Source organism: Ptychodera flava, chromosome 13, assembly GCF_041260155.1.
Source record: "Ptychodera flava strain L36383 chromosome 13, AS_Pfla_20210202, whole genome shotgun sequence".
In the NCBI taxonomy this organism is placed as follows: Eukaryota; Metazoa; Hemichordata; class Enteropneusta; family Ptychoderidae; genus Ptychodera; species Ptychodera flava.
In genome coordinates, this window is record NC_091940.1 from 17,770,550 (window position 1) to 17,794,073 (window position 23,524).

At 38.4% G+C, this 23,524-nt stretch overlaps 1 protein-coding gene across 2 annotated transcripts in view; it reads left to right on the top strand.

Annotated features, from left to right (window-relative positions):
* Positions 1-1,359: 1,359 nt before the first annotated feature.
* Positions 1,360-23,524, top strand: part of LOC139147644 (ubiquitin carboxyl-terminal hydrolase 10-like) — a 31,671-nt gene continuing 9,506 nt past the window's right edge. Inside the window, exons 1-6 of one of the 2 annotated variants that reach the window (XM_070718791.1) lie at positions 1,360-1,478; positions 8,305-8,400; positions 14,986-15,040; positions 17,946-19,406; positions 20,013-20,104; positions 23,006-23,115. In XM_070718791.1, the coding sequence (XP_070574892.1) occupies positions 1,461-1,478; positions 8,305-8,400; positions 14,986-15,040; positions 17,946-19,406; positions 20,013-20,104; positions 23,006-23,115 (1,832 nt within the window). In that variant the 5' untranslated portion in view covers positions 1,360-1,460. Of the gene's footprint in view, positions 1,479-7,084; positions 7,238-8,304; positions 8,401-14,985; positions 15,041-17,945; positions 19,407-20,012; positions 20,105-23,005; positions 23,116-23,524 lie in introns of those variants that run through there. The other variant, XM_070718790.1, reaches the window with a different exon arrangement.

The following is a 23,524-nucleotide window of genomic DNA, read 5'->3' on the forward strand; positions in this document are numbered from 1 at the left end:
AGATATTTTTCGTTCTCATCGATGCAACTATTTGTGTCACTGATTTTCAGTAAAAAGGTTTTTTCCATGACTAAAATGATAATTAACAAAAGGCAGTTTTTGTCATTATTAGCTGTGCTTTTATGGTTTCAACGTTAAAGGAAAAGGTCCTCTCGGACTCTGCGCACATCAGACTTGGCTACAACTTATAAAAATAGCTCTCGAGAAGATGTAGCCTACAATGTAATTGGATGGATGGCCAGTCTATACAACCATCAAAGTTTTTATTTGCTGCTGTTCTCTCTTTGATATCAATGATTGACACCCATTCATGTACAACAGTTCTGGACATCTAGTTATGCATAGATCTGATAGTGTGAAATACATTTACAGCTCATTCAGAATAGTGTTCAAACTTTAAATTGAAACTTTGAAATTCCTATCTTACAACTGACATGTCAACTATTCATTAAAACACAGAATGTTGTCCTAGCCGGAAAAATTGACCAGTCCCTTATCCATCAACAGGTTGGAGGTCTCTCACCCTCCGGATCCTAATTTTTGGACCATGCGTAGCAACACTCCATACATACCATTTGACGCCCCAAGTCTTCTGCTTTTAATAGGTTTTTTCTCTCAAAACCTACCGCTTGGAAGTTGAACGTTGGTTGTGAACTCACATTTCATCACTACACGCCTTGTGAAAAACACCAGTAACACTATGATAAGATTTCGATATCTTATTCTGGAAAGCATCTGGAAAAAATATTGACAATATTTGAAAAACAAAAAAATGGCTATTTTACCATATGAGTACATATTATCACTGTAAAACTAAAATTCCACAAGTTCCTGACGGTTTTCTGAAGACCCCCTATAATGGCAAACAAAATATATAGGACTACCTAGGTGGAGTGAATATGTTAGCGCCGATAAACTCGATTAATCGATGAAGACAATGTCTGTCCGCAGTTGCAGAGCGTCATAAAATATATTTCTTACATTCGTCTAAACTGCCGTAATGTATATAAGCACCTGGAGATGTTAAACAGTGCAAGCAACATCATTACCTTCGAGTCAGCTCTGATACTGAATATCGTCCAATGTTTTGTGCAGCGTGGGCGTGACCTGGGAGGACACCGAAGTTTTACAAGAGCCCTTTTCATTGGTTACTTTACCTTTTCAATACTTTGGTATTAATTCCTACAAATCATATCTGTAAAGGTTTCTGTTGACTTATGCGAATGTAGAATCAGTTTGAGTCATAAAAAATGGGTGATTAGGAGGTTTTGTTTAAAATTATTGTGTGAACTAGGACAAGAGCATGGCATTTGCAGCTGACTTGTCCGCCAATGAAAAAATGCGTAACTTCATGGTGATTGAAAAGATGAACCTTTCGGAGCATGCGCTCAAGGAATTTCAGCACATTTCTCAATATGGCGGCCGTGTAGCATGGCGTGACTAACCACAATTTCGTCGCGATGTCTCTGTCTCATACGGTAGGTAACCTTTGCGTTTGGGCGTAAAATTATGGGTAGTACCCTAAATTAACACAAGACACGCAATATCTCGAATTAGCTGCCGCAAGACGCGAGAAATATCCCCACAGCTGTGTCATTTATCGTAGGTTCGTACATGCATGTCTCCCGGCGGCTCATGGGGTCGTGCAGCTTTGAGATACGAGTACTTGTTTCTTCTGGTCAGAAAACACAGGGTGTCATGTTTTGTTGTCCACATTACACTGAAATTTGGCGTTAGCTAATTCAGTATAAAAACTGTCGCAGTAGACTCTAAACTTGCACCTGTATGACCCAGTGAACGGATAGATGACACATGTATTCTACTGTACTCTCTCTCTCTCTCTACCTTTGACCAGCAGTACTGCGGAGCGACGAAAGTTGAATGACCCATTGACATGGCCTCTCTCCGACCCCAGAAATACAGAATACTTGTTTCGCTCAGGAGAAAGGTCGCTGTTTTCTCCTTTTCAATACAGACTTTGCCATAAATTTTGCTTTATTTAAACTTGAGCTTTGAACAGATTTAATTTTCGGTGTCAGCTTGTCTATTTCATATCGTCAATTATTGACACGTGCGTTCTGCAGCGGAATTCAGAAATTTTTACTCAACCCACAGACTTGTTGTGAAATCTTCCCACTGAAACTTTGACTTGTGTCCTTTACTGTGCTATTAGCTTCAAATAAATTCATGATGAAATGTTAGCTTGTTGTGGCGGCTCGTGGGATTCCCAGCACAAATTCCACTAAAATGTGTGCTGGGTACCACACAAGCAATTGATGACTATGCCAGACTAGTCTTGTCATCACGGTTTTTGTGTTTCAAATTCTGTTGAATTGATTCTTAAATTCTGTTGGATTGTTTACATAGCCAAGATGTATCACTGTCAGCGAAAGACCAAAGATGCTACTCTTGAAGCCAGTGGGTGAACATTGTTCCATGGATGTCATTGCAAATTGAAAAGAAGTGATCTTGGAGGATGTTTTCTTTCCTCTCGCCCCCACCCAACTCCTTGCCCTTTCCCAACACCATTGTTGGATGATCTTTTATTAGTCTGCTCTGTGTGCCTTCAAACTGCTGTCATAACACAAGTCAAGAATGGTATGAAGCACTTATGCAATATTTCGTGATTTAGACTTTAAAAATCTTATGAAGTTTGGCTTACAGCTATAGTCTTGTTCTCTGAGAAGGTTTGAATATCCTTGGGCCTAGCTGCAAAATTGTAGCTCTACGGTGAAGCGGTCGGTGAGTTTTGGTTTTTGCGACCTCGCTCACCAGTAGAGCTACAATGTCGAAGGCCCTGTAGCATACAAAATAAGCGCGCCACACATGGTGCGGCATTTTAATGTAAAATCCCACATATTTACTGCATTTGGTCGTACCGATTTATCACTACTGAAGACTAAACACTATACTAGTATCCTTGTCGTTTATGGGTTTTGTATGAGCACAGACACGTCGATCGCGTTCCATAAACATTGAGCGTGTTTCTGGGAGCCGCCATTACCGGAAGTTGGTAATGGCGGCTCCAAGAAATGTTTTTGGAACGCGATCGACGTATTTGAACAAATACCAAACCCCATACACGACAAGGTTAGTGTAGTAAAGTGTTTAATCTTCAGTAGTGATAAATCAGTATGACCAAATGCAGTAAATATATGGGATTTTACATCAAAATGCCATGCCATGTGCAGCGTGCTTATTTTGTATGCATCAGGGCCTTCGGCATTGTAGCTCTACTGGTGAGCAATGTCGCAAAAACCAAAATTCACCGACCGCCTCACCGTAGAGCTACAATTTTGCAGCTACCTTGGGCCTTGAACATCAGCATAGGCCAGCACCATTTTGTTTTGTTTTGGTAATTTTTAAGTTAGACAAAATGGTGTTATTCACTAAATAGTCGCGGGTTTGAATTAATGTGGAAAATTGTTTGCTCAAGCCTCACTACATGTACTTCACGTAGAAAATTTGGTGATGACTAGGCACTTTTCAGTTAACTTTGTGAGTCAATGTTTTCAATGGAAACAACCCAAAATTAAGGTGACTTTTGTCCCCATGATTAGACCACAAACAAGCTATCACAACGTATGTAAGGCAGTGAAAACCCATGTAAATAATATTTGCATATGTTGTGGGTGCATGTGAAGAGGAGTCTGCAGTCATTGGAGCTATTTGTCATGAATTGCCCTAGAGGCTATTTTCATTGTTGATGGCTGTATAACCAACAGGAGCAAGAGATACCTGTTTTTTCAGGGATGTCTTACTAGAACAACACCTTGCTGATAAATGTTCGATGAAAGCAAATTCTTAAAAATGGGAGGCCTCATCTGAAGAAATTATAGGCAGAAAAGACGGATCCTAATCAGGAGGCAATTGCATTTTTCGGGCTACTTGCCCCACTTTCAAAGAATGATGGGTCAACTTCGCTTGTGTTAGGATTTTCCCAAGATTTTATTGTGGCAAAGATTACGATGTAGAGAGTAGACGGTTATTATTTATAGGGACAAAGTCGGCCATTTTTCATGAATTTTGTTTGATACGAGATACTGCTTACTAATATATTGTTTGACATGTTGAAAGATACTGAATGGGTGATCATGCATATATTCGACCCTGGTTTTGGACAAATTAAATGAAACCATCGCGAAAATGAATTAATGGTCATGACCATTAATTCATTTTTGCGATGGTTTCGTGTATCGTGTCTAAAACGGGGGTCGAATATATGCATGGTCACCCATTCATTCAGTACCTTTCAACATGTCAAACACTATAAGAAGTATCATGCTTCAAACAAAATTTATGAAAAATGGCCGACTTTGTCCCTTTAAAGGAATTCAGAATGATGATTATGAGTGTTGGTACTTTATCATAGCTTTGTTGTCATGCAGAGCAATTTTGGACCAGATTCTCATGAGTCATGTCTGTCTTTGTTTACTCGTGTGGGTTATTCTTTTACCTCATGAATCTCCTTATGGTTTGGCTCCTGACCATTTGAATGACCCCACCCGTTGTCCTTGATTCAGGGTCAGTTAAGAATTCGTAAAGTATATCACTGACCAGTCACTTTTCAAAACTGTTTCTTTGGCATGCATGAAACTCCTCAAACAACATTGTGTGGCATTGTGAGAAATTCTTTAATTGGTTAGCTGTTACATGTAAGTACCCATCATGCATCACTTGGCCATGAACTTTTCATTTGTCATAGAAGCATTCATGAAGAATAAAGCATAGTTGGATCATACTGCACCTTGTAGCACAGTGGCATCTACTATGTGGACTCCATCACCATACTGTCTCATTCATAGATAGTAGTGCAGAAGGCATACATGTTTATGGCTGTGGAAGATGATACAGTAGCAATAAGCAAAACAGATGCTACCTAAAAATTTTGAGAGTTAATCTGGATATTGCAGCACCATCTAGAGAGGTTAACAGTGTGTGTGGTTCAGATACAGATTTGATCACTTGTGCTTCACTTGCAGAATATGGAAAGGTGTTGATAGATACTAGATAGTTGAAGCAGCTATATTGATCGAAAGAGTACATTGTTGATAAATTAAAGTGCACAAGGTTTGGAAATAAAGATATTGCTTTACATGTAGTGTGCCCTCTAACAAATATGTCTTTCCGGAAACTTTCCCTTAAACTTTGGGATTTGTGGAAAATTCTTTGTGTCAGCCCCATATATTTACATGCCAAAACCTCAAAGGCAATTTGTTGGCGTCATGGCACATCATATTGGGTTAGAGGATACACCGTTTACATGTAGTTGTAATGTGAAAAATTTAAATGTTTTTTAGCTTTTATGCAGTGTTTCATCTAGAGAGGGGGATGGGGGGTTTCCCCCTCTGTTGACATGTTGGCACCCCCTAGTAATTTGTCAAGGGGGAACCAGCCCCCCATGAAATGTTGGCAGTCACACCTTAGAGATACAAGTAGAACACATGAACTGGTGAAATCCCCCCCTAAATTTTCTGGTAAAGGGGGAAAATCCCCCCTGTTGATGCCATCCTGGATGAAACACTGTTTATGCCATTGGTTTGTGCCTTTTGATTGAAGGGGAGCCCAATACTATGACCATTGAGACAATTTTATGCCACTGACTCATGGTTCCTGTCTTTGACTTGTGACAATTCTACACATATATCTGCAGGTCTGGCCTAACAGAGCTACAAGAAATTCTAAAATTGACCAGAAAGAGTTCAGATGTCTAAAGTGCCGAGCAGTAGGGAGCACTCTGCCACGCAAAGATCTCCTGCTGTACAGCTTTTGTAACCAGACCTTGTAGAGTTGGCTCGTTGTAGTATGATAGCCACCTGTTCCAAAACTTTGTGAAACTTCCTCGGGCATACATGGTGATGTAGTTGATAATAACTGTACATGAGACATACATCATTGTTTACAAATATATATAATGAATGTGACAAATTCATTCTTTGACCATAATTTGAAAAAAGAGCCTTGGCTAATGATAAAGCCAGTATACATATACAGGTTGGTTGGTCATGGTTACTGCATCTGGTGGCCTTTAGTTGGTCACACATCACAGCCAAATGGTTTTTGAGAATGGTTACGGCTTGTGCATAGTTTAATGCCTATTTTTGGAGTGAAGTGGTTCTGGTACGTGTAAGCTTTGCTGAACTGATACACATTGCCTAAGGGCTAATCATGTTTACAAGTTACAGGTGACACACACACATTACATATCAGAAATACAAAGCTTTGGAGAAAAGAATTGATTTCCGTACAAGAATCTATAGTGCAGTGACTCTTGGGTGTATTTCAAACATGATTTTGCCTCAAAATAATCATAATGCAAAAGTAAGATATTACTTGCAGACTACACACATTGAACACAGTCGACTCATGAGTGCGCCCGAGGTGACCTGCAGTACGCGAGAATGTGGGACAACAGGTCCCGTTTTTGGGGACATTGTCGCAAGGGTGCATCCTGGCTGCAACACTGCGAGCTGATTTTTTTTTTGTCCAATTATATTTTGTCACTTTGTCGTTTGCCTATCAATTGAAATAAATATTACTGATTGATTAGGCATAGAGTGTTTATAGTACAAACACAGTGTACTACAATGGTAATCAGCTGGCTATTGTACTGGAGACTAATTTACATGTGTATTACTGAACAGTCATTACTGTATTTAGAACCCAATTATCAATTTTCCTTTTATGGGGTTTTGATGATAGAGAATTCAATTCTGTTTTGCCATGTTGTTCCTCTATGTTATGTCAAGTCCTTGTGGTACTGTACAGGATATTTTAATATATTGAGGATTCTGAATGTTGCAGTAGACCGGTGTTGACCCTTGTTACATCTGATACACGTAGAATCACATATTTAATGTGGTTTCTGTGTTAGATTATCCAGTGGGTAAAATCTTGTAACTTGGTCCAGACTCCAGAGTTCAATGAAGTATGCTCAATTATATCATTGTTACTCTACAAGAGTGACCGTGAATATATTTATCAGAACCATGTACACATAATGTAGAGGGCATGGGTCAGGTATAAACTAATCAAGTTAGGCAGTTCTGTGACTGATCTCCGACGGCCTAAGGACGCTAAGTCCACATTGGCAGTCAGTTGATGCGTAAGGCACATGTGGAAGGCAAAGCGGGGTGTACAGAAGAGCTGTGATTGTGTATAGGATTGCATTAGGAGTAACCTTGGAAATCTTTTGATGCCGTTCGTCTAAATGGCAGTATTCCATGCTTATTCAAATGTATGTATGCTTTGAGCTTTTGTGTGACAATGTCTGGTTGAAAAAACCAATCAGGTTGTCCATGAGCATGTTTTTATAACATCACGGTTTTTCGTTGACTCCGGAACATAAAGTAATTGTCACAAATGCCAATACATGTGTTTTTATACTTGAACTCTTGCATTTGCAGCTGCCAGATTATTTCATTGAATTTGGCAAGTGTCTCTGCATTGTTTACATTTTTATTTATTTTTGTGCCTCAATACCTGTAAAATATTTAAATGTCGTAATTTGGTGACCATGAAACATTTACTGTGTCATATCATATCATCAGAATTTTGATGAAATGATAAATATACACTGTCATATTTTTGCCATAGTTTAGCTGCTGATACTGAATTATGCTCCATTCTCTTTGCAAATCAAAATTGCTGGCATTGTGGGGCTGGAAAATTGATCTATAGAGATGTTGAAAAATGCTAATTTACAACTCGGACAATGACACTTCATTATGAGCGGTGTGTATTGATTCTTTACAAATTTGAATTTATTTGAATGCCAACATAGTCTAGTGCCATGAAAGCCCGTAATGGTCTGTGTTTGTGACAAGCACACAACTGCATTCAAGAAGAACTTTGCCATTGTTGCTGGTAGTGAAAAGCTCTACAATATTGTAAATGTCGGTATGGGATTTCATGTCGGGGCCATCAAGCTCTGATAAGATAGGAGATAAACTTGTCAGGTACGGTTAAGGAGTCCGAAAATCTACATACTAAGTGCACGCTGACACCAAATTTTAGTTTCGAGCAGACGACATTGTCGTGAGTGTGCCCATAAAACAGCCCATCTCCAGTTTTAGTTGTCTGTGAATTCAACATTTGCACACAAAAAAAAATCAAATTATTCACTGCCCGATTTCAAATGCTGGCCTTTATGAATTCGGCCTGTCTGCGGGGAGACATCAAACAGCTGGAAAAATTACAGCACTCAAATGGATACCTGAACTCGATAATAAATCAACTCTTTTTATTAAAGGCAATAAATTAATAATTCAACAGTGATTTTTCTCTCGTTCTCTCCTCTTTTAGGAATTATCGTTTGGGGATTTCAGTGGGCTCAGCAATGAAGAGTACGAAAGACTTTTCAGTACACTGAGTAGGCCGCTGAGCAACAGGAAAGTTAAGGTGAGTGCCCCCCTTTGACCTCTGACATTTAGAAGCATTGGCACCCATGCCCCCTGGGTGAAAATCTATTCTCTGTCATCAGCTGCTGTAATTCCTGTACTCACATATGGTGTGAACTGAAAGTGCAGAAAGTGTACAAATGTTGCATGTTTTATCTTTTCATTTATGAAAAGATTTTAACAATCTGTGGGTTAATAATGGAAATATCAAAATGGAAAGTAATCAGTATTATTTTTAATCTTTAAGGCGCATAATTAGACCATATGGCTGATTATTTGCAATATTTCTGTGAATGCCCTTGAGAGGGTCTGAAAAATTTCATCCCGTTTACCACAGAGTTAAAGTTCAGAATTGCCAGACTGAGTTTGTACATGTAGTTGAAAGTGTTTTCCATTTCCAATGAATTTGCATATCAAACTAGGTTCCACCAGCTCCACTTCATAACCACCCATCAACAGTGATTGTCACAGTTTTATTCCAAGTCATACAAATTACACATACTTTCAGTTTCTGTAGTTATTGTGAACTTGATCTTCCATTTCTCAATGGTCATGAATATTAAAGAGACTTGCAAGAAAATACAAGTTTGGATAAAAAACCCAGACATTTATCCCGCCGATACATATACTATTCTGGTTAGTGCATTCAAAAACTTATGGTGGCTTATACTATATTTCAAACATACATTTCCTATCAATACTTAATACAACATAAAAGTAAAAGATATTTGTTGCATGAAATTTTTATCTTCTCAAAGCCAGTGTGTGTCTCTCAGCCACCGGTCAACTCTGATCCGCTTTGAAAATTTGTATGATTTCTGTTTGTTTTTGTACTTACAAATTGTGGATTAGCAAATACCTGCCTCAACCAAACCTGTACCAAGGTGATTTATTAAATTATTTCTAAAACGAAGTGCAGATACTCACAAAAAAAATTGCGATTTTGTGGATTGCACGGATATAAGAACAATAATGCCAAAGTAAGATCTATTCTTTAGGAACATTTCATGCAGTGAAAAACCAAAACAGAAAATTTCTTTGAAAATTTGTATGTTGTATGGCATTGTACAGTGCTGTGTACAAGTTACATTTATTGTTCATCAGAATGTTTAAATGCAGTGTTGCATATCATGGTTTTAGTTTTCAATTACTGAAGAGAATACAAAGATTGCTTTATCAGTGTATCATTCTGCATGGACAATGTGGTTCAGAATACAAAGATTATTCTATCAGTATATCACCCAGCACTGGACAATGCCAGCTCAGTGTTTTATAATCTTTGTTTACAATCTTATATGTATATGCCAGTATTCCATTCAAGTGGGTTAATAATTTGCTTCAGTCTCGCAATTGTTGTTAGTTCAAAATGGCGACCTCCAGACATGGGGGCATGTCAAAGTACAAATGGACATGTATGTACACATGCATTAGACACCCTAACAACCATCACCCCCTGGCTATATAGCTAAATGTAGCCTAACAGGTTGATGAAACATTACAAAGGAATAAACTTGTGTCCCCCCCCCCCCAAAAAAAAAAAAAAAAGAAAAAAAAAAATATATATAAATTAATAAAGTTGCTCCATTCTGAGAAAATACTTCTAAAGATTCTTAGGTTTAACAGCTTTGTGACTTGCAGTCCGTAGTTAGTACACCTACAGTGTACCTCTCAATTTTTGAATGAGAGGCAAAATTCATGACTATGAATTTTCTTGCTCATAATTATGTTGTAGCTTTGATATTTCTATAGGGAATGCAGCCATGATCTTGACAATGGTTTTTGGCTCCGGTCAGTAGATGGAAGAAAATGTGCATTTCTCATGAAGCCTGCCATGTACATGTACTTCACCACAGCCTTTGTGCAGGGTAGTTGTGGCCAAACCATCCAAAATGTATAAGTGATGCAACTCACATATGTGGCATCACATACTAAATATTTTCAATTTATATATTTTCAAAACTATTTATGTTCAGAATTTTTCTTGAATTTTGTTATTCAGAAAATAAATCTTGAAAATTGTTCTTGCACTCACACAGGGCAAGATTTAAGTGTCATCTTCCACTTAATGAAAAGCATCAATACTGAATTGCAATCAATTTGACTGTATGTCAACAGCAATATGGAACCATTATGGTAATTAATTACTGCTGACCACTGACAAATCCCTACACTGTCCCAAATGAGTTTGCCTAACATATTTTATTATTTAGCAACGTGTACATATAATACTGGAGATACATGTACATATAACAGAGAATGTTGTGCATACACACACTCTGAACTAAAACAACAGAAGAGGGACCGTCAGGTTTTGGGCTTTCAAAATCTTTGTATTTGTGCCGTTGTGATCTCAAAACCATTTTAACCATTGTTTCAATGACAACTGACCTTTTGATGAGCTCAGATGTGTCAGATGAAGATCATACCTGGTGATTTGGACTATTGTGTTTAAGTGAAAGGTTCAGAGTGTATATAGAAACCAAATTTTGTAAATGCATTAGTACGTATATCCAATTTTCTCTATGCAGTCGCACTTCACATGGTACTGTGATATTTTCACAGTATCAAGTGTACCTGAAGAGTGCCATCTTCGTTATGAGAACAAAAGCTTTCTTTTTGGGGCCTCTCAAGCTTTAAGAAGCAACTTGACCCCCCCCCCCCCCCCCCCCCCCCCCTTTCTAGATTTTGGTGATTTGTAAAATTGTTCAGTATTTAAGTATTTGCAAAGTATTGTTCAGTTCACCCTTCAATGAATGTACATGTAGAGTATGTACTGTGATCAGAGAAATGTGCAATGTGATGGAGAGTACATGTATGTATACAGTTACCACAAACAAATATCAGAGTACCATACTATAGCAAAAACATATTCCAACAGATTTTTCTACCCAACACTATATATCCCATACTATATGTACGCACACCATGTATCCACAGATTCACCAAATGCAGTATTTTCACATGTGTTTTCGCATTTGTATGTGGTCATTCTGTCTCATGGGAATTAAGTTTACTGTCACATGAATTCCTACATTGTATAAACGTGCATCACTTCCACTGGTATATTTATCCCACTGTTGACTCCAAGCATCAGTGGAGAGACATTTCTGATTCACATATTCATAATTTCTGGTAACATAGCAGAACAATTCTTCAGCAAACATTCACAGGATAGGGTCACTCACTGGTATAGTATGTGAATATTTACATGTATTAGTATAGTACACGTAATTTTTAACATATAAGAATACTTGGTAGAGATTTAACCCTTTTCCTGCCAGACAGTAATAACTGTATCACTTCCCCATCAGCCAAGTCAGTAAAAAGCGGTATTGAGCCAAAACATGACGTATTTTCACCCACTTGGCTTGGTATGTTATAGCATCTTTTGTCCAAAGAAGATCAACTTTACAGTATTATGTTTTCAACAGCCTTCAAATGTACAGTATTATGTTAAAATACATCATATGGAATATGTTGTGTTTCATTAATTTTAACCATCTTGACCTGATGGTGAAATATGGACTTGGCAGGAAAAGGGTTAATATTATTCTGCTGTTTACAAACTTGTAGTTAGGAAAATCATTCCTAATAATGGAGTTTCAAAATGTGAAAAATAATTGACAAGTGTAATATTTTTTCTTGTGTTTTCAAAGCTTTGGATAGGAACGTTCATTTCTGAATATCAGTAGTTTAAAAATGACTTCAAGACTGTGGATGGTCATAAACTTTTACGAGAAGCATCTTCAAGGCTTTTCTGCAGTATCGGTGAGCTACTGGATTGCGATCACCATGGTGATTCATCTTCATAGAAACGAGGCTGTTGTACATGTTAGAAAGCCTGTTATGTTAAACGCGCAGAGGAGTGTTTGCATATGTACATGTAGAATCAGAGTATATTATATTGGAGTGCAGTGTCAAAGATACATGTATATATTCAATTCAGGGCCAGTATTTATATTGAATAAATGCGAAGTTTTTTTCCCGTTACGTGTAAATGTGTTGGGAAAAAAACTTTGCATGGAAATTTAGTGGTGACAGTGTTAGTAATCCCCTGATGAATATTCAGGTATGCCATTTAATCTTGTACCATCAAATTAGAGCCATTGAGTGGGAAATGCCCATATTTCAGGATCATCTTTTCACAAGCCTACACGAAGTCGTGACAGGACTCATCATCACAGTGTGGTGTACCAATAGTGATCCATACGTAAACATGTTCATCGAGAGGACGTGTCTATGTACCCAACAGAGATACATTGTACTGTATATGAAGACTGCTTTCCCCCGGCAGTGTCAGTGATATATTTTTGGATTGAAACTTGAAGTTTGCATTAATTGTGAAATTGTTTAGAGAGATTGACATACAAATTTTATTATCTACCTTTTTTCCTGGAACCTTTTTTCCAATCCAAGCCTTTTTCATTCCTTGAGCATTTTCTTTTGGAATTGAAAGGTGATATTTTTGCCCTTTTTTAATGAACACAAAATTTTCTTGTGGTACATTTTTATAGTCGTACATGTCAATAGAGTGATTGAGAATTAAGAGTAGAGACGCTAACCTTGTAGATAAAAGAGGATTATTTAAATTTGCGTTCTTTGCCATTTCTGGATTATGTGTATGTGCATTTTTAACCATTTCATGATTTCTGTTCAATCCATGACGCATTATTTTGGTAGTACCAAGTAGCTCAATCAAATGACCTGTCTGAAAGTATCTCAACTTTTGATGACATGTTATTACACTGAATGCATAAATGAAGGGTTTTAAAATTCAGACAGGAGTTTTATTTATGACCAGCTCAATGTCACCTCATGACTAGCAGAAAATGGTGGCCTGCCACCCACCAATTACACCAAAAATTACAATGAAACCTTCCCAGTAACCTTCACAAGTACTGTATGTACATATTCATGATGTATGAGCAATCCAAGAAAATCAGTTTCTTACTGTACAACAAACACATGGCATGCATACAGTCGTCCAGCAATTTAAATGTGTTCCTCGCTGGAGGGTGCAGACATAGCTGGACCCTCAATTGAAATTTATGGTCTGCTGGGAAAACAACTGTGAAATCTTTGACTTTTGACATTTTATACAGTCTAAAGTGCAATTGATAAAAATCAACAGAGTTATGATTAAAAGTTACATTGTTAAAGATGTAGTTTGTAATGGAAAAAGCAGAAGAGTCGGTGGTATGGAAATTATTTCCCTGGAGAGAGTATCACATGCATTATTGGGACACAGACAACGTGCTTCTTCAGCAGCCTGTGTTAGTAATTACAGAGACCATGACAGGTTCTTATGTAACAACCCAAGGACACCAAGTCCTCCAAATTGCATTCAGAATGTAACATATGCCATCCATGGATACCACACACAGGCTATTTGGGATTCTCCTCTCCAGTACACTGTCCGGGAACGAATGAATGTTTAATCAGATAAAATCAGCCAGGCTTTATTGGCAACTATGGAGTCTGTTTGGTCTAGACCTATTAAGTTACAGCTGTGTCACATGAGCATCTGGCAGAATGTGTCCTTATATCAGGTAAAACATTTTATCAGGACGGTCACATGGTCCAATGTACATGTGTGGGTAGGGACAGCCAATCAAGAAAAAAAGAGCATGGCAGGTTTTTCTCACATATACTGATGTAGGTGAACAGAGGATGTCTATTGACCTTGATCAGGTTCAACCCCATTTGTTCAATATGTGGCACATTGATTGTCACCTGTTTGGGTATACACACATGTACTACATGTATGTGCAACTAAAACACTGACAAGGCACAACAAAACACAAGACAAGTTTGCCTGACAGACATTACCATAGTTTTCCAGTCTTAGAAATTTCTATACTGCTTAAATTTGCCTTATTAGGGGATTTCTATACTGCCAAAATTTGTCAGTTTGAGAGATTTATGCTGCAAAATTTGCCAGTTATTGAGATTTCTATACTGCCTAAATTTGCCAGCTTTAGAGATTTCTATACTACCTAAATTTGCCATATTTGGAAAATTTTACTGCCTATACATTTGCAAGTCATAGAGTTTGTGTAACATTGCTAGAAGATATTTAGATCTTGAAAACTCTTTCACAGCATACAGTACCTTGTTCATAAGCATGTATCAATACCATTCTTTCCATGCAAGTAGAGTGGATGCATGTGTACAACCATGTCTATTTTTGTACATCCATGGTACAACATGTGCAGGAATACCATAAAGAGTTAAAAGCCCTTGTATGTGCATTTATAATGTCCATAATCCAAATAACAGCAGTGTTACTGCAAGAATAATTACACAAGGTGTACGTGTAACAGCTGTTAATAAACGTTCCTTCATCGTCCCCTTACCTGTTTGTAAATTTTCACCATTTGTATATTCATAGCGGGGTCAAGTATACCATGCTGAACAAATCCAATCATGAGACTGACGTCTACACATGTAAATTAAGTTCTCTCAATTCTTAGGAATAAGGCACTACTCATTGCTCTGAGCCTGCAATCAATGCACATTTTGGATCTGATTTGCAGGTTGATGACTTTTTTCACAAATAGGTAATTTTTTTCTCCATATCTTACAGTTCCCATGGAACGAGGAAGAATATGTCCAATCCGGAATACAAGCTCTAAGCATAGGTGAGCTTACTGTGTACATGTACATAAGCATACAGAATAACACATGTGCATTCATGATGGCTAAAAAAGTCCATGTTCTTTTCCAAGCTGTAAAGAGATCTACATTGTATGCATAATGACATGAGACTTTCAAAATATCAATGCTGATTTCATCAAATCCTGTTTATTTTCCGGAAAAGCAAGCCTTGATTATGTTGCAACAATATTTTTAAGTGACTAGATAAATTGACCAGTGTTATTAACTACAGGCAAATGTGCAAGGACATATATTTTTCACATGTTAGGGCAAACATACACCTCTAAACCCTTTCACTTCCTATTTTGTATCAATGTATTCACCCAACCGATTGAAAACAGTGAGTTTATACCAAACTCTGGTAGTGAAATGGTGTAACTGGCAGTGACGTTGGCATCTGACCTTCAGGAAAATCACCAGGGCGAAACTGATTTGCAAATGTAATCATGGCATAGTCACACTTTTGACAAGATGGTTCTGAACAAGCATTACTTATTTCCTTAGCGTTTCCCCAGTTAGTACTGTAAAATCAACATTTTAAGTGAAATTTACAATTGACAATGAACCTGGCAATGTTTTTTTTAACATGACCATGCCTTTTGAAAGTCACATATTAAACATTCTTGCAATTTGTGGGTTGTATGCATCTCTGTTTATACCAGCAATTTTGCTGGAAAATATTCCAAAGCACTAGAGGATCTGTGTGTTAACAAACGGTGGTATTGGGTACCAGCATGTGTATGTAAATTGTGACCTTTGACACGTTTGGTTGCCCTAAGGTATGAAATAGATCATTCAACTGTACCCGACAAGCACAAATTACCGACCCAGTTGAGAATTTGACCTCTTTCCTGTGTCCACTAACCCTTTAATTTATTCTTCACCTATTTTGCAATATACCACAGGTCTTATCACAATGATACAGCCTTTCCAAATTTTTTCACGTGCTTGACCCGTGTTGTGCTACTCACACAAACGCTACATGCACAGCCTAGTAATTTTCAACCCATTTCAACCCATGTGACTTGCTTGCAGAGGGAAATAAACATCAAAGTAACAGGAATCGTGATGAATCATTTTGATTAAGCGTGATCTGGAATTTTTATTTATTGTTCCCTACTGTGCTAGATGCTGCATTGAGTAGTGTCCAAAGCAGAGTGAAGTGCACAGATATGACCCCGCAAATTTTCTAAACTGATGAAAAGTTTGCCATGAAATTTGACTGCTGTGCCCAGGAGACCGCGTTTTCTGTGTATGGTCACACTGTCTCGTAGAAATACAAAACGATCCGTAATCTCAGAGATCAGCAGATTAACAATCGTAATCAAAGCACCTCTGACATCATCAATGAGAATGACTCCTACTTGATGACGTTTTAGAAACACCAGGCTTCACTTTAGCAGTTTCTGGAAAAGGTCTTTGTATCAGCTCTCTGCCTGTGTGTGTAATTTGTAATGCTTTCTTGCGTCAGAGAGAGATCTTGCTTCGAGTCATCAGCGTGTAAATGAAACTTATCAGGCACAGTGTTTTTCAACCTGTACATAATGTGCTCTTTACTTGTTTCCCTTTGAGCTAAACAAGGCTACATGCATATGTATCTCTGTTATTTACCTTCTGTGTGTGATAGACATCAAAAGCCGCTAAATAAATTATACACTTCAAAAGCTTCTTTGCCTGTGATACACATCAGAGGCCATTGTGGGTATATCTATATCTTAGCTAATTTGATCATCTGGGGGGGAAAAAAATATTTAAACCCTGTATGGGCCAGTGATTGTCATTACCTATAAAATGCCTTGAAGGGGGTCAATGAAGGCTCTGACATATCAGATTTGACAGCTGTGCCTATCAGGCTGCGTATAATGCTTAAAACAACCCTGATATATGTCGCCATCCATGTACCACAATAGATTTGACTTGATTTCCTGAAAAGAGTCTGAATGAAAAAGTGTGAAGACATTCTGAAAGGTTTTAGACAAAGTGAAAAACCGTGTTTGATGAAATCTCTGTGTATACATGTAACATACATTGAAACATCTCAAATTTTGCCAAAATTTTTTTTTCCGATCCAAAACTTCAAAGTAGGGATTCTCGTGACCATCTGAGAAACTATCAGTCTCTTTGTGTATACTTATGACCAAAATTCAACGAAGCAATGGAATATAAAATGTTTGAAATGTACAATTTTGAGCACAGTGCATTTTGACAGTTTTGAATTGTAAAATCGGAAACCCAATGTCCATCAGCCCCTGGTGAGATAATTCACCGAAACAACACTAAAGAAGTGATAAATTATAAGCAGTTTTGATGTGCCATTTTCATGATCTGTACATTTTAATACCATCCAACCTTGGTGTTTGTTAGAGTGATATTCTATTTTAGATATGCAATAGGCAGTCATGCATTAACACCAAATTCATTATTTAATTACATCATTGAATTTTCAATTTAAATAATTACACAATAATCGCCAATACAGAGTACCTTTAATTGTTTAGGTTTAGGCTACCATAGACATAGGTCATAAGTAAAAAACTGCAATCGTCATCTTCACCGAGAAGTACATGTACTGTTAGACATGTCAGCCCTATTCATCAAAACTATATTCACCTGTTCCCTAAAAACATTGATATATGGCTTACTTAAACCTTAGATCACTGTTTATGCCTATAGCATTTTGTAATGAAATACATTTTTCAGGTAATGTCTGTGACAGACCATTGCTACAAGATAAAACCACCAGGTGTGAGTGATGAAATTTACCACAGTGGGAGAGCATGAATTGAGTGTAGGTGTATTTAATGGTAAATTGCCACCCAACAAAATAACACCAAGATTTGATTTTGTATGCCACTGTCATTTCAGTAACAGTTATGTTCAATTTTACAGGGGACTTGACAACGGACCATCAGTATCTCAGCCAATACTACAATCTACCAACGGCTGTAGCAGGGACTCACCAATCCACAGAGAAGAATACAGCAGAAGGGATTGCTAAATCCTCTGAAATCGCAAAAACCGATGGCACGGGCAGTGCCGCTTGCAGCGAGAAGGAAACCGCTGCCGTCAATGACTGTCCAAGTAATACAAATTTCAGAGAAACCGAAGCGATGGACAATGAACAAGCAAACAGTGACGACTATTCTTCCATGGACGTACCTGGAAGTAACACAAACGATGACTTTGCCACTGCGGCCGCGACAGCGGCGGCTAGCAGTGGCAATGGAGATAAACCAAGACGGCGCAATAAAAAGAAACGTGATCCGGACTATTACCAGAAATATTACACAAACCCAGAGCTTTATCACCATCTTGACCACAGAGGGGAGGCAAAACCAAGCGACCAACCACAACCGCTAGAGGATCAAAGCGATGGAATCGGCGATAAAAAAGTACAAAATGTGCCAGTAGATGATGTGAATGCGCTCAGAGATGCCCCAATGAAATTGAACACACACGTGGCACCTGTGGTTGACAGCGAGGGGGTAGTTCAAAGGCCAGAAGAGGAATGTGTTAGTACTAATAGCAGTGATCAACCTTCTACAGAAACAGATCCGGCAAACTTACAGCAAATAAGCAACTATGAACAAACTATGGTGCTTTCACAACCTTCTAATACAGACCCCATTCCCCCAAGGACTAATGACTGCCAAGTTAACAATAAAAACACTTCTGAGGAGCCCGTGCCGGCCCAGATAGAAAAGACAACTCAAGACAAAATTGGCAATCACACAGTTCCTAAAATCACGGAAACTGACGCACTGACTGGAGGAGACCAAGGAGTGATCAACATTACCACTGACAATAATGAGGATGTAGGCAAAACAGAAGGAACAAAGGACATGCCAGCCAGCGTTGACAAAACTGAAAACCGCCCCGTTGATGCTGTCAGCCCTATGCACACTGCCGATGACTCCGACTCTGACAAACAGCAGTCTGTTGCTCCAACGAGTGTCCCAACAGCCGATCAGAACCCCTCTGCTCTCGCAGTCAATCCTGCCACTTCGTCTGGGGATGACAAGAAAACAGAGGAAGGGAAAAGCGATAATTCTGAAATACCCAGCAACAACGGTCTACAGGAAACTTACCCAACACAAGGTGAAAATGGGAACAATAAACAGGGTGACAATGCCAGTGCGGCAAAACCAAAGGTGGCGTCCTGGGCAGGGCTGTTTAAAAATACCCCAGTACCTGCCTCGGCACCTCTAGCCTATGTAAGTCATGTCAGCAGTTCAAATGAACCTCCTAAAACTCAGACAACTGCCAAGAAAACTTCTGATAATTTTGTGACTGGTCCGTTGGAGCAGCCAGTAGTTCCTGAAGAGGACAGAATGGCAAAAGACCTTGGAGGTATGATTTCAGCATTTAAACAGATCTTCTTTTTAGTACAACGGAATTAGAGATTTTCAGCAATAGGCTGTATTTATAAAAATATGAAATGAAGTGGTGTGTTTTACAGAACCTGTTGCTGAAGAAGCTGATTCACTTTTGAACTGAAAAACTACCAAGCACCTAGAAAACAGGAATCTGATGATATTACAGATTCTACAAACAATATGTAGGAATACTTTACGTCTTCATGCTTGCAACTTTGATCATACAGTGCATCATGTTAAAATTACGTTGAACTACATGTACTGTCCAGCCTGTGTTGTTATTTGTCACACATAGCTATAACCACTGGGAACTCAGAGTCAGTGTTTAGAGGGCTGAGATCCTCTTTGTGAAATTTTTAGCTATGTTTCTCCAAGTTATTCAGTGTTTTGCATTGCATCCCAACGTTATCTTTTCATAGTTTTCACTACCACTTTTGAAGACAAATTTGACAGAGAACTCTGTGCAACAGATACATGTACAGTCTTTCTATAAGATCTCAGTGCTTTCCTCTCTATACCTTTAACACTGCCTCTGCAATGGATGTGACAGCTATATACATATACTTTACTTTGTTTTCAGAGTTCCTGCTCAATGTCAAGTTTCCATACCGTGCCCTAGCCTTACAGCCTAGAGGCCTGAATAATACTGGAAACTGGTGCTACGTAAATGCAGTATCCTTTGAAAGTAATACAGATAGGATCTTCGTATGCAGTGTTCAGGTTGAAAGTGAACATAATACATGTACATTACAATGCAGTAAATGTGTATGTGTGTATGTACATGTACAATGTTCAGTGTTTCATCTAGAGGATGGGGGGATTCCCCCTCTGGTGACATGTCGCACCCCCTAGTAATTTGTCAAGGGGGGACCAGGCCCCATGAAATGGTGCCATTCACACCTTAGAGATCTAAGTAAAACACATGAACTGGTGAAATCCCTTTCTAAATTTTCTGGTAAAGGGGGAAAATCCCCCCTGTTAACATCATCCTGGATGAAACACTGAATGTTTATGCTTTTTGCCAAACTGGATTTTCATTTGTCATGTCTTGAAAAAATGTACATTTCAAAACCTGTGTTACCGTAGTATGACAAACTAGCCCTTTCTGCCTACAACCACATACATGTACTGGATATACATATACATGTAGCTGTTGTAGTATCAGTGTTCTGCATGCCTTGAAAAAACAAGATTTGTGGACAATTTACATAACAATGCATAATTTGCATATTCTTTCATACAGTTACTAACATATGAATAGATTGCAACAAAAACACAGGGATGGCCCAACCCTAGAAATCCCCTTGTTGAAAATCCTGAGTATAGTGCTTGCTCTGTACTTTTCACCCAATTACCAAGTACGCAGGCCCTGTCTCACCATTTAAGACAGGCATGCTAGGCCAAACCATGATGGTGAAAGGGGTCAAACCAAGGTACACGCTGCAGTGAAAGTGGCAGTTATGAAGTAGATGTAAAGATATGACGATGAACCCTGGTTGTCCTTTGCACAAGTATGTGAAGACATTCTGGTACTGTGCAACCTAGAAACTATTGAATTCCACCTTAAAGAATCTGTGAAGCAGATAGAATGCTGTACAGAAAGCATTGTAGTGCACTGAAATATAGACATGTGTACATGTACATGGGTATATCTTGTCAGAGTGGCTTGAAATCAGCGTGGAATGATTCTGTACTTTTGAACCTCAAGCAGAATTTAGCCAAGGTGTCTGTGTTGACACTCCTATGATTTATTTGAAATGTGATGTACCAACCACGGGTCGAGAGACGTATAGTACTTGTCTCAGAACACTTATTTACAATATGTACATGTACATGTATATCGGAGCACTACATGCATGAAAATGTCTGTTTGTTTGGCCATCGCCAGTGTACCAACTTGATGACATCTTGTGTCAGTTTGGTAGGCGAGTACACAAAGGCGGGCTGTGCTCACGTGTCTGTGAGCTCCAAGCTGATATTGAGGACAGCTTAGTCAAGTGATGCTTAAGACATGTTTCTTCAAGTAGCTGGGGATGCTTCAAGCAATTTTCAGATGTGCCCATGGAACTTTGAAATTTGAGAGCCTCCATGGCATTGGTACCTTCACAGGCAATGTGCCATCTCGTCATGGAAACATGATGCTCTTTCATGTTAGTGCTTTATTATATTGCGTGTACTATACACATTTTCAACTGAGGTAACCAACATTGGTGAAGTCTCCGTTTGCCTCAAAGAATCATGAAATCTCACCTGTTGTATTTTAGGCTCACCATTTATTAACGCTTCAAGCGACAGCAACTACTGCAGTACTCTGTTCTGTACACCAGAGTGCCTGTTGTAGGATCATAGTCATTTGAAACGTTAATAGTGGCACAGATTTAAGTACAGAACAGAAAAGTACCGTCTATGAACTGATAGCAGGTAGACTTGATAGCACACAACAAGTCATCCCCGGTCTTTCTAAAACCTTTGACCCTGTAAGCTGTGTCCCAGTTCCATTCTCCCACAATGCATCATTGACTCTTCCTCTACTGTCTTGGCAGAGCCAAGGTAAACAGATCTGTAGGTTTATTCTTTGCTTCCGGGGATAGGAAGAGTGGGTACAGACCACAATTTTAACACTGAATTCCGTTGAAAGTACGCTTAATGTTTCCGTAGGCATGCAAATTAGCCAGACTTTGTATGGCTCAGAGCAACATATGGCAGCTGCCTGGCACTATGCTCTGTGTGCGATGTATGTATGAAAAAAATTCAAACAGACTGTTACAGACAGTTTAGTCAAAGTGACAATATGTATTGTAGTTTGAATGGCCTATGTGATATAATTTGACACATTTACATTCACCAGATGAATAGAGACCACACAGCTGTAGATTATTGTTTTCAGGGTTGGCAAACTCATTATTTTGTTATGGCCTGATGGGTAGTGTGTGCACAAACTCATGATGACCTTCAGCAATGATATAGTGAGTAAATGTAATTTCTTGAAATCTGTTTAAAAAAATCATGCATGAAACTTGAAAGAAAGGCCTTTTGAAGAACAGGATGAACAGTTTTTTAAATCATAATTATGAAAATTTGAATCATGGTGATGGATAGTCTGCAGTAGATGATTTGGGCTTGTACAGTTGTATATCATGGAAGAGAGAACTTTTAATCTTGACGTACATGGAGTTGTACATCATGACTATATGATTTTAGAATCTTTGTCAAAGCTGTGAAGATGTAAGGCTTATTAGTATACAATTCTTCGTGATATAGAATTGATTCAGAATTCTTAATAATTGCAAGGTGTAAAAATCTAAATTGTCAGTGTAAGTTTCTTAATAACAGTGAGCATGATGTCGTGAAATTGTTTATTGCAAGAATTAATGACTGATGCTGGTGCTACGAAATTATTTTTACTTGGGAACGGACTTTGTAGCAAAGGATCAGAGTCTAACTTCATGAGATGGAGATGGCGAGGAACTTGTCAGCAAGCATGCTTGTGTGACTTCAAGCGGAAAGCACACTGCACTGTAATTTAAGTCAAGATGGTGAATGTATCATTATTACCTTAACCAAACTTCACAGATTTTACAGGCATTGTTATCATGCCCACCTTTATATAATTTACTGAAGTGTCTACCGGTGACACCTTTGTCCAGACGCGGTCCAAGTTCAACACCCATGATGGACAGTCTGTAAGTACAAAAAAACCAACAGATTTGTCTGATGTATGTGACATCATGTGTATGTATGTGACAGCTTTTTCGTCATGCTAAGATATGACAAAGTACAGTAAACAAAGTGAAGTTGTGAACAGATGCAAGATTTGACTCAATAAATGATAAATTGAGCTTCATATGACATTGTCTGTCTGGTAAAGGGCCTGTCTTGTTTTCTCAAGATGAGTGGTTCAGTGCAGAGTATGAGATTTCCAACGTTCTGCCTCAAACTCCCCATGTGAAACTCCTCTCTCTCAGCTAAAGCTTTGATTCAAAGAATATGATGTCGATGAAAATTGTATTTATCAGAAAAACTGTCATATCCTCTCAGTCTGAAATTGTGAAGTCAATTGAGCCAACATCAATCTTCAGACAGTGTTGCTGA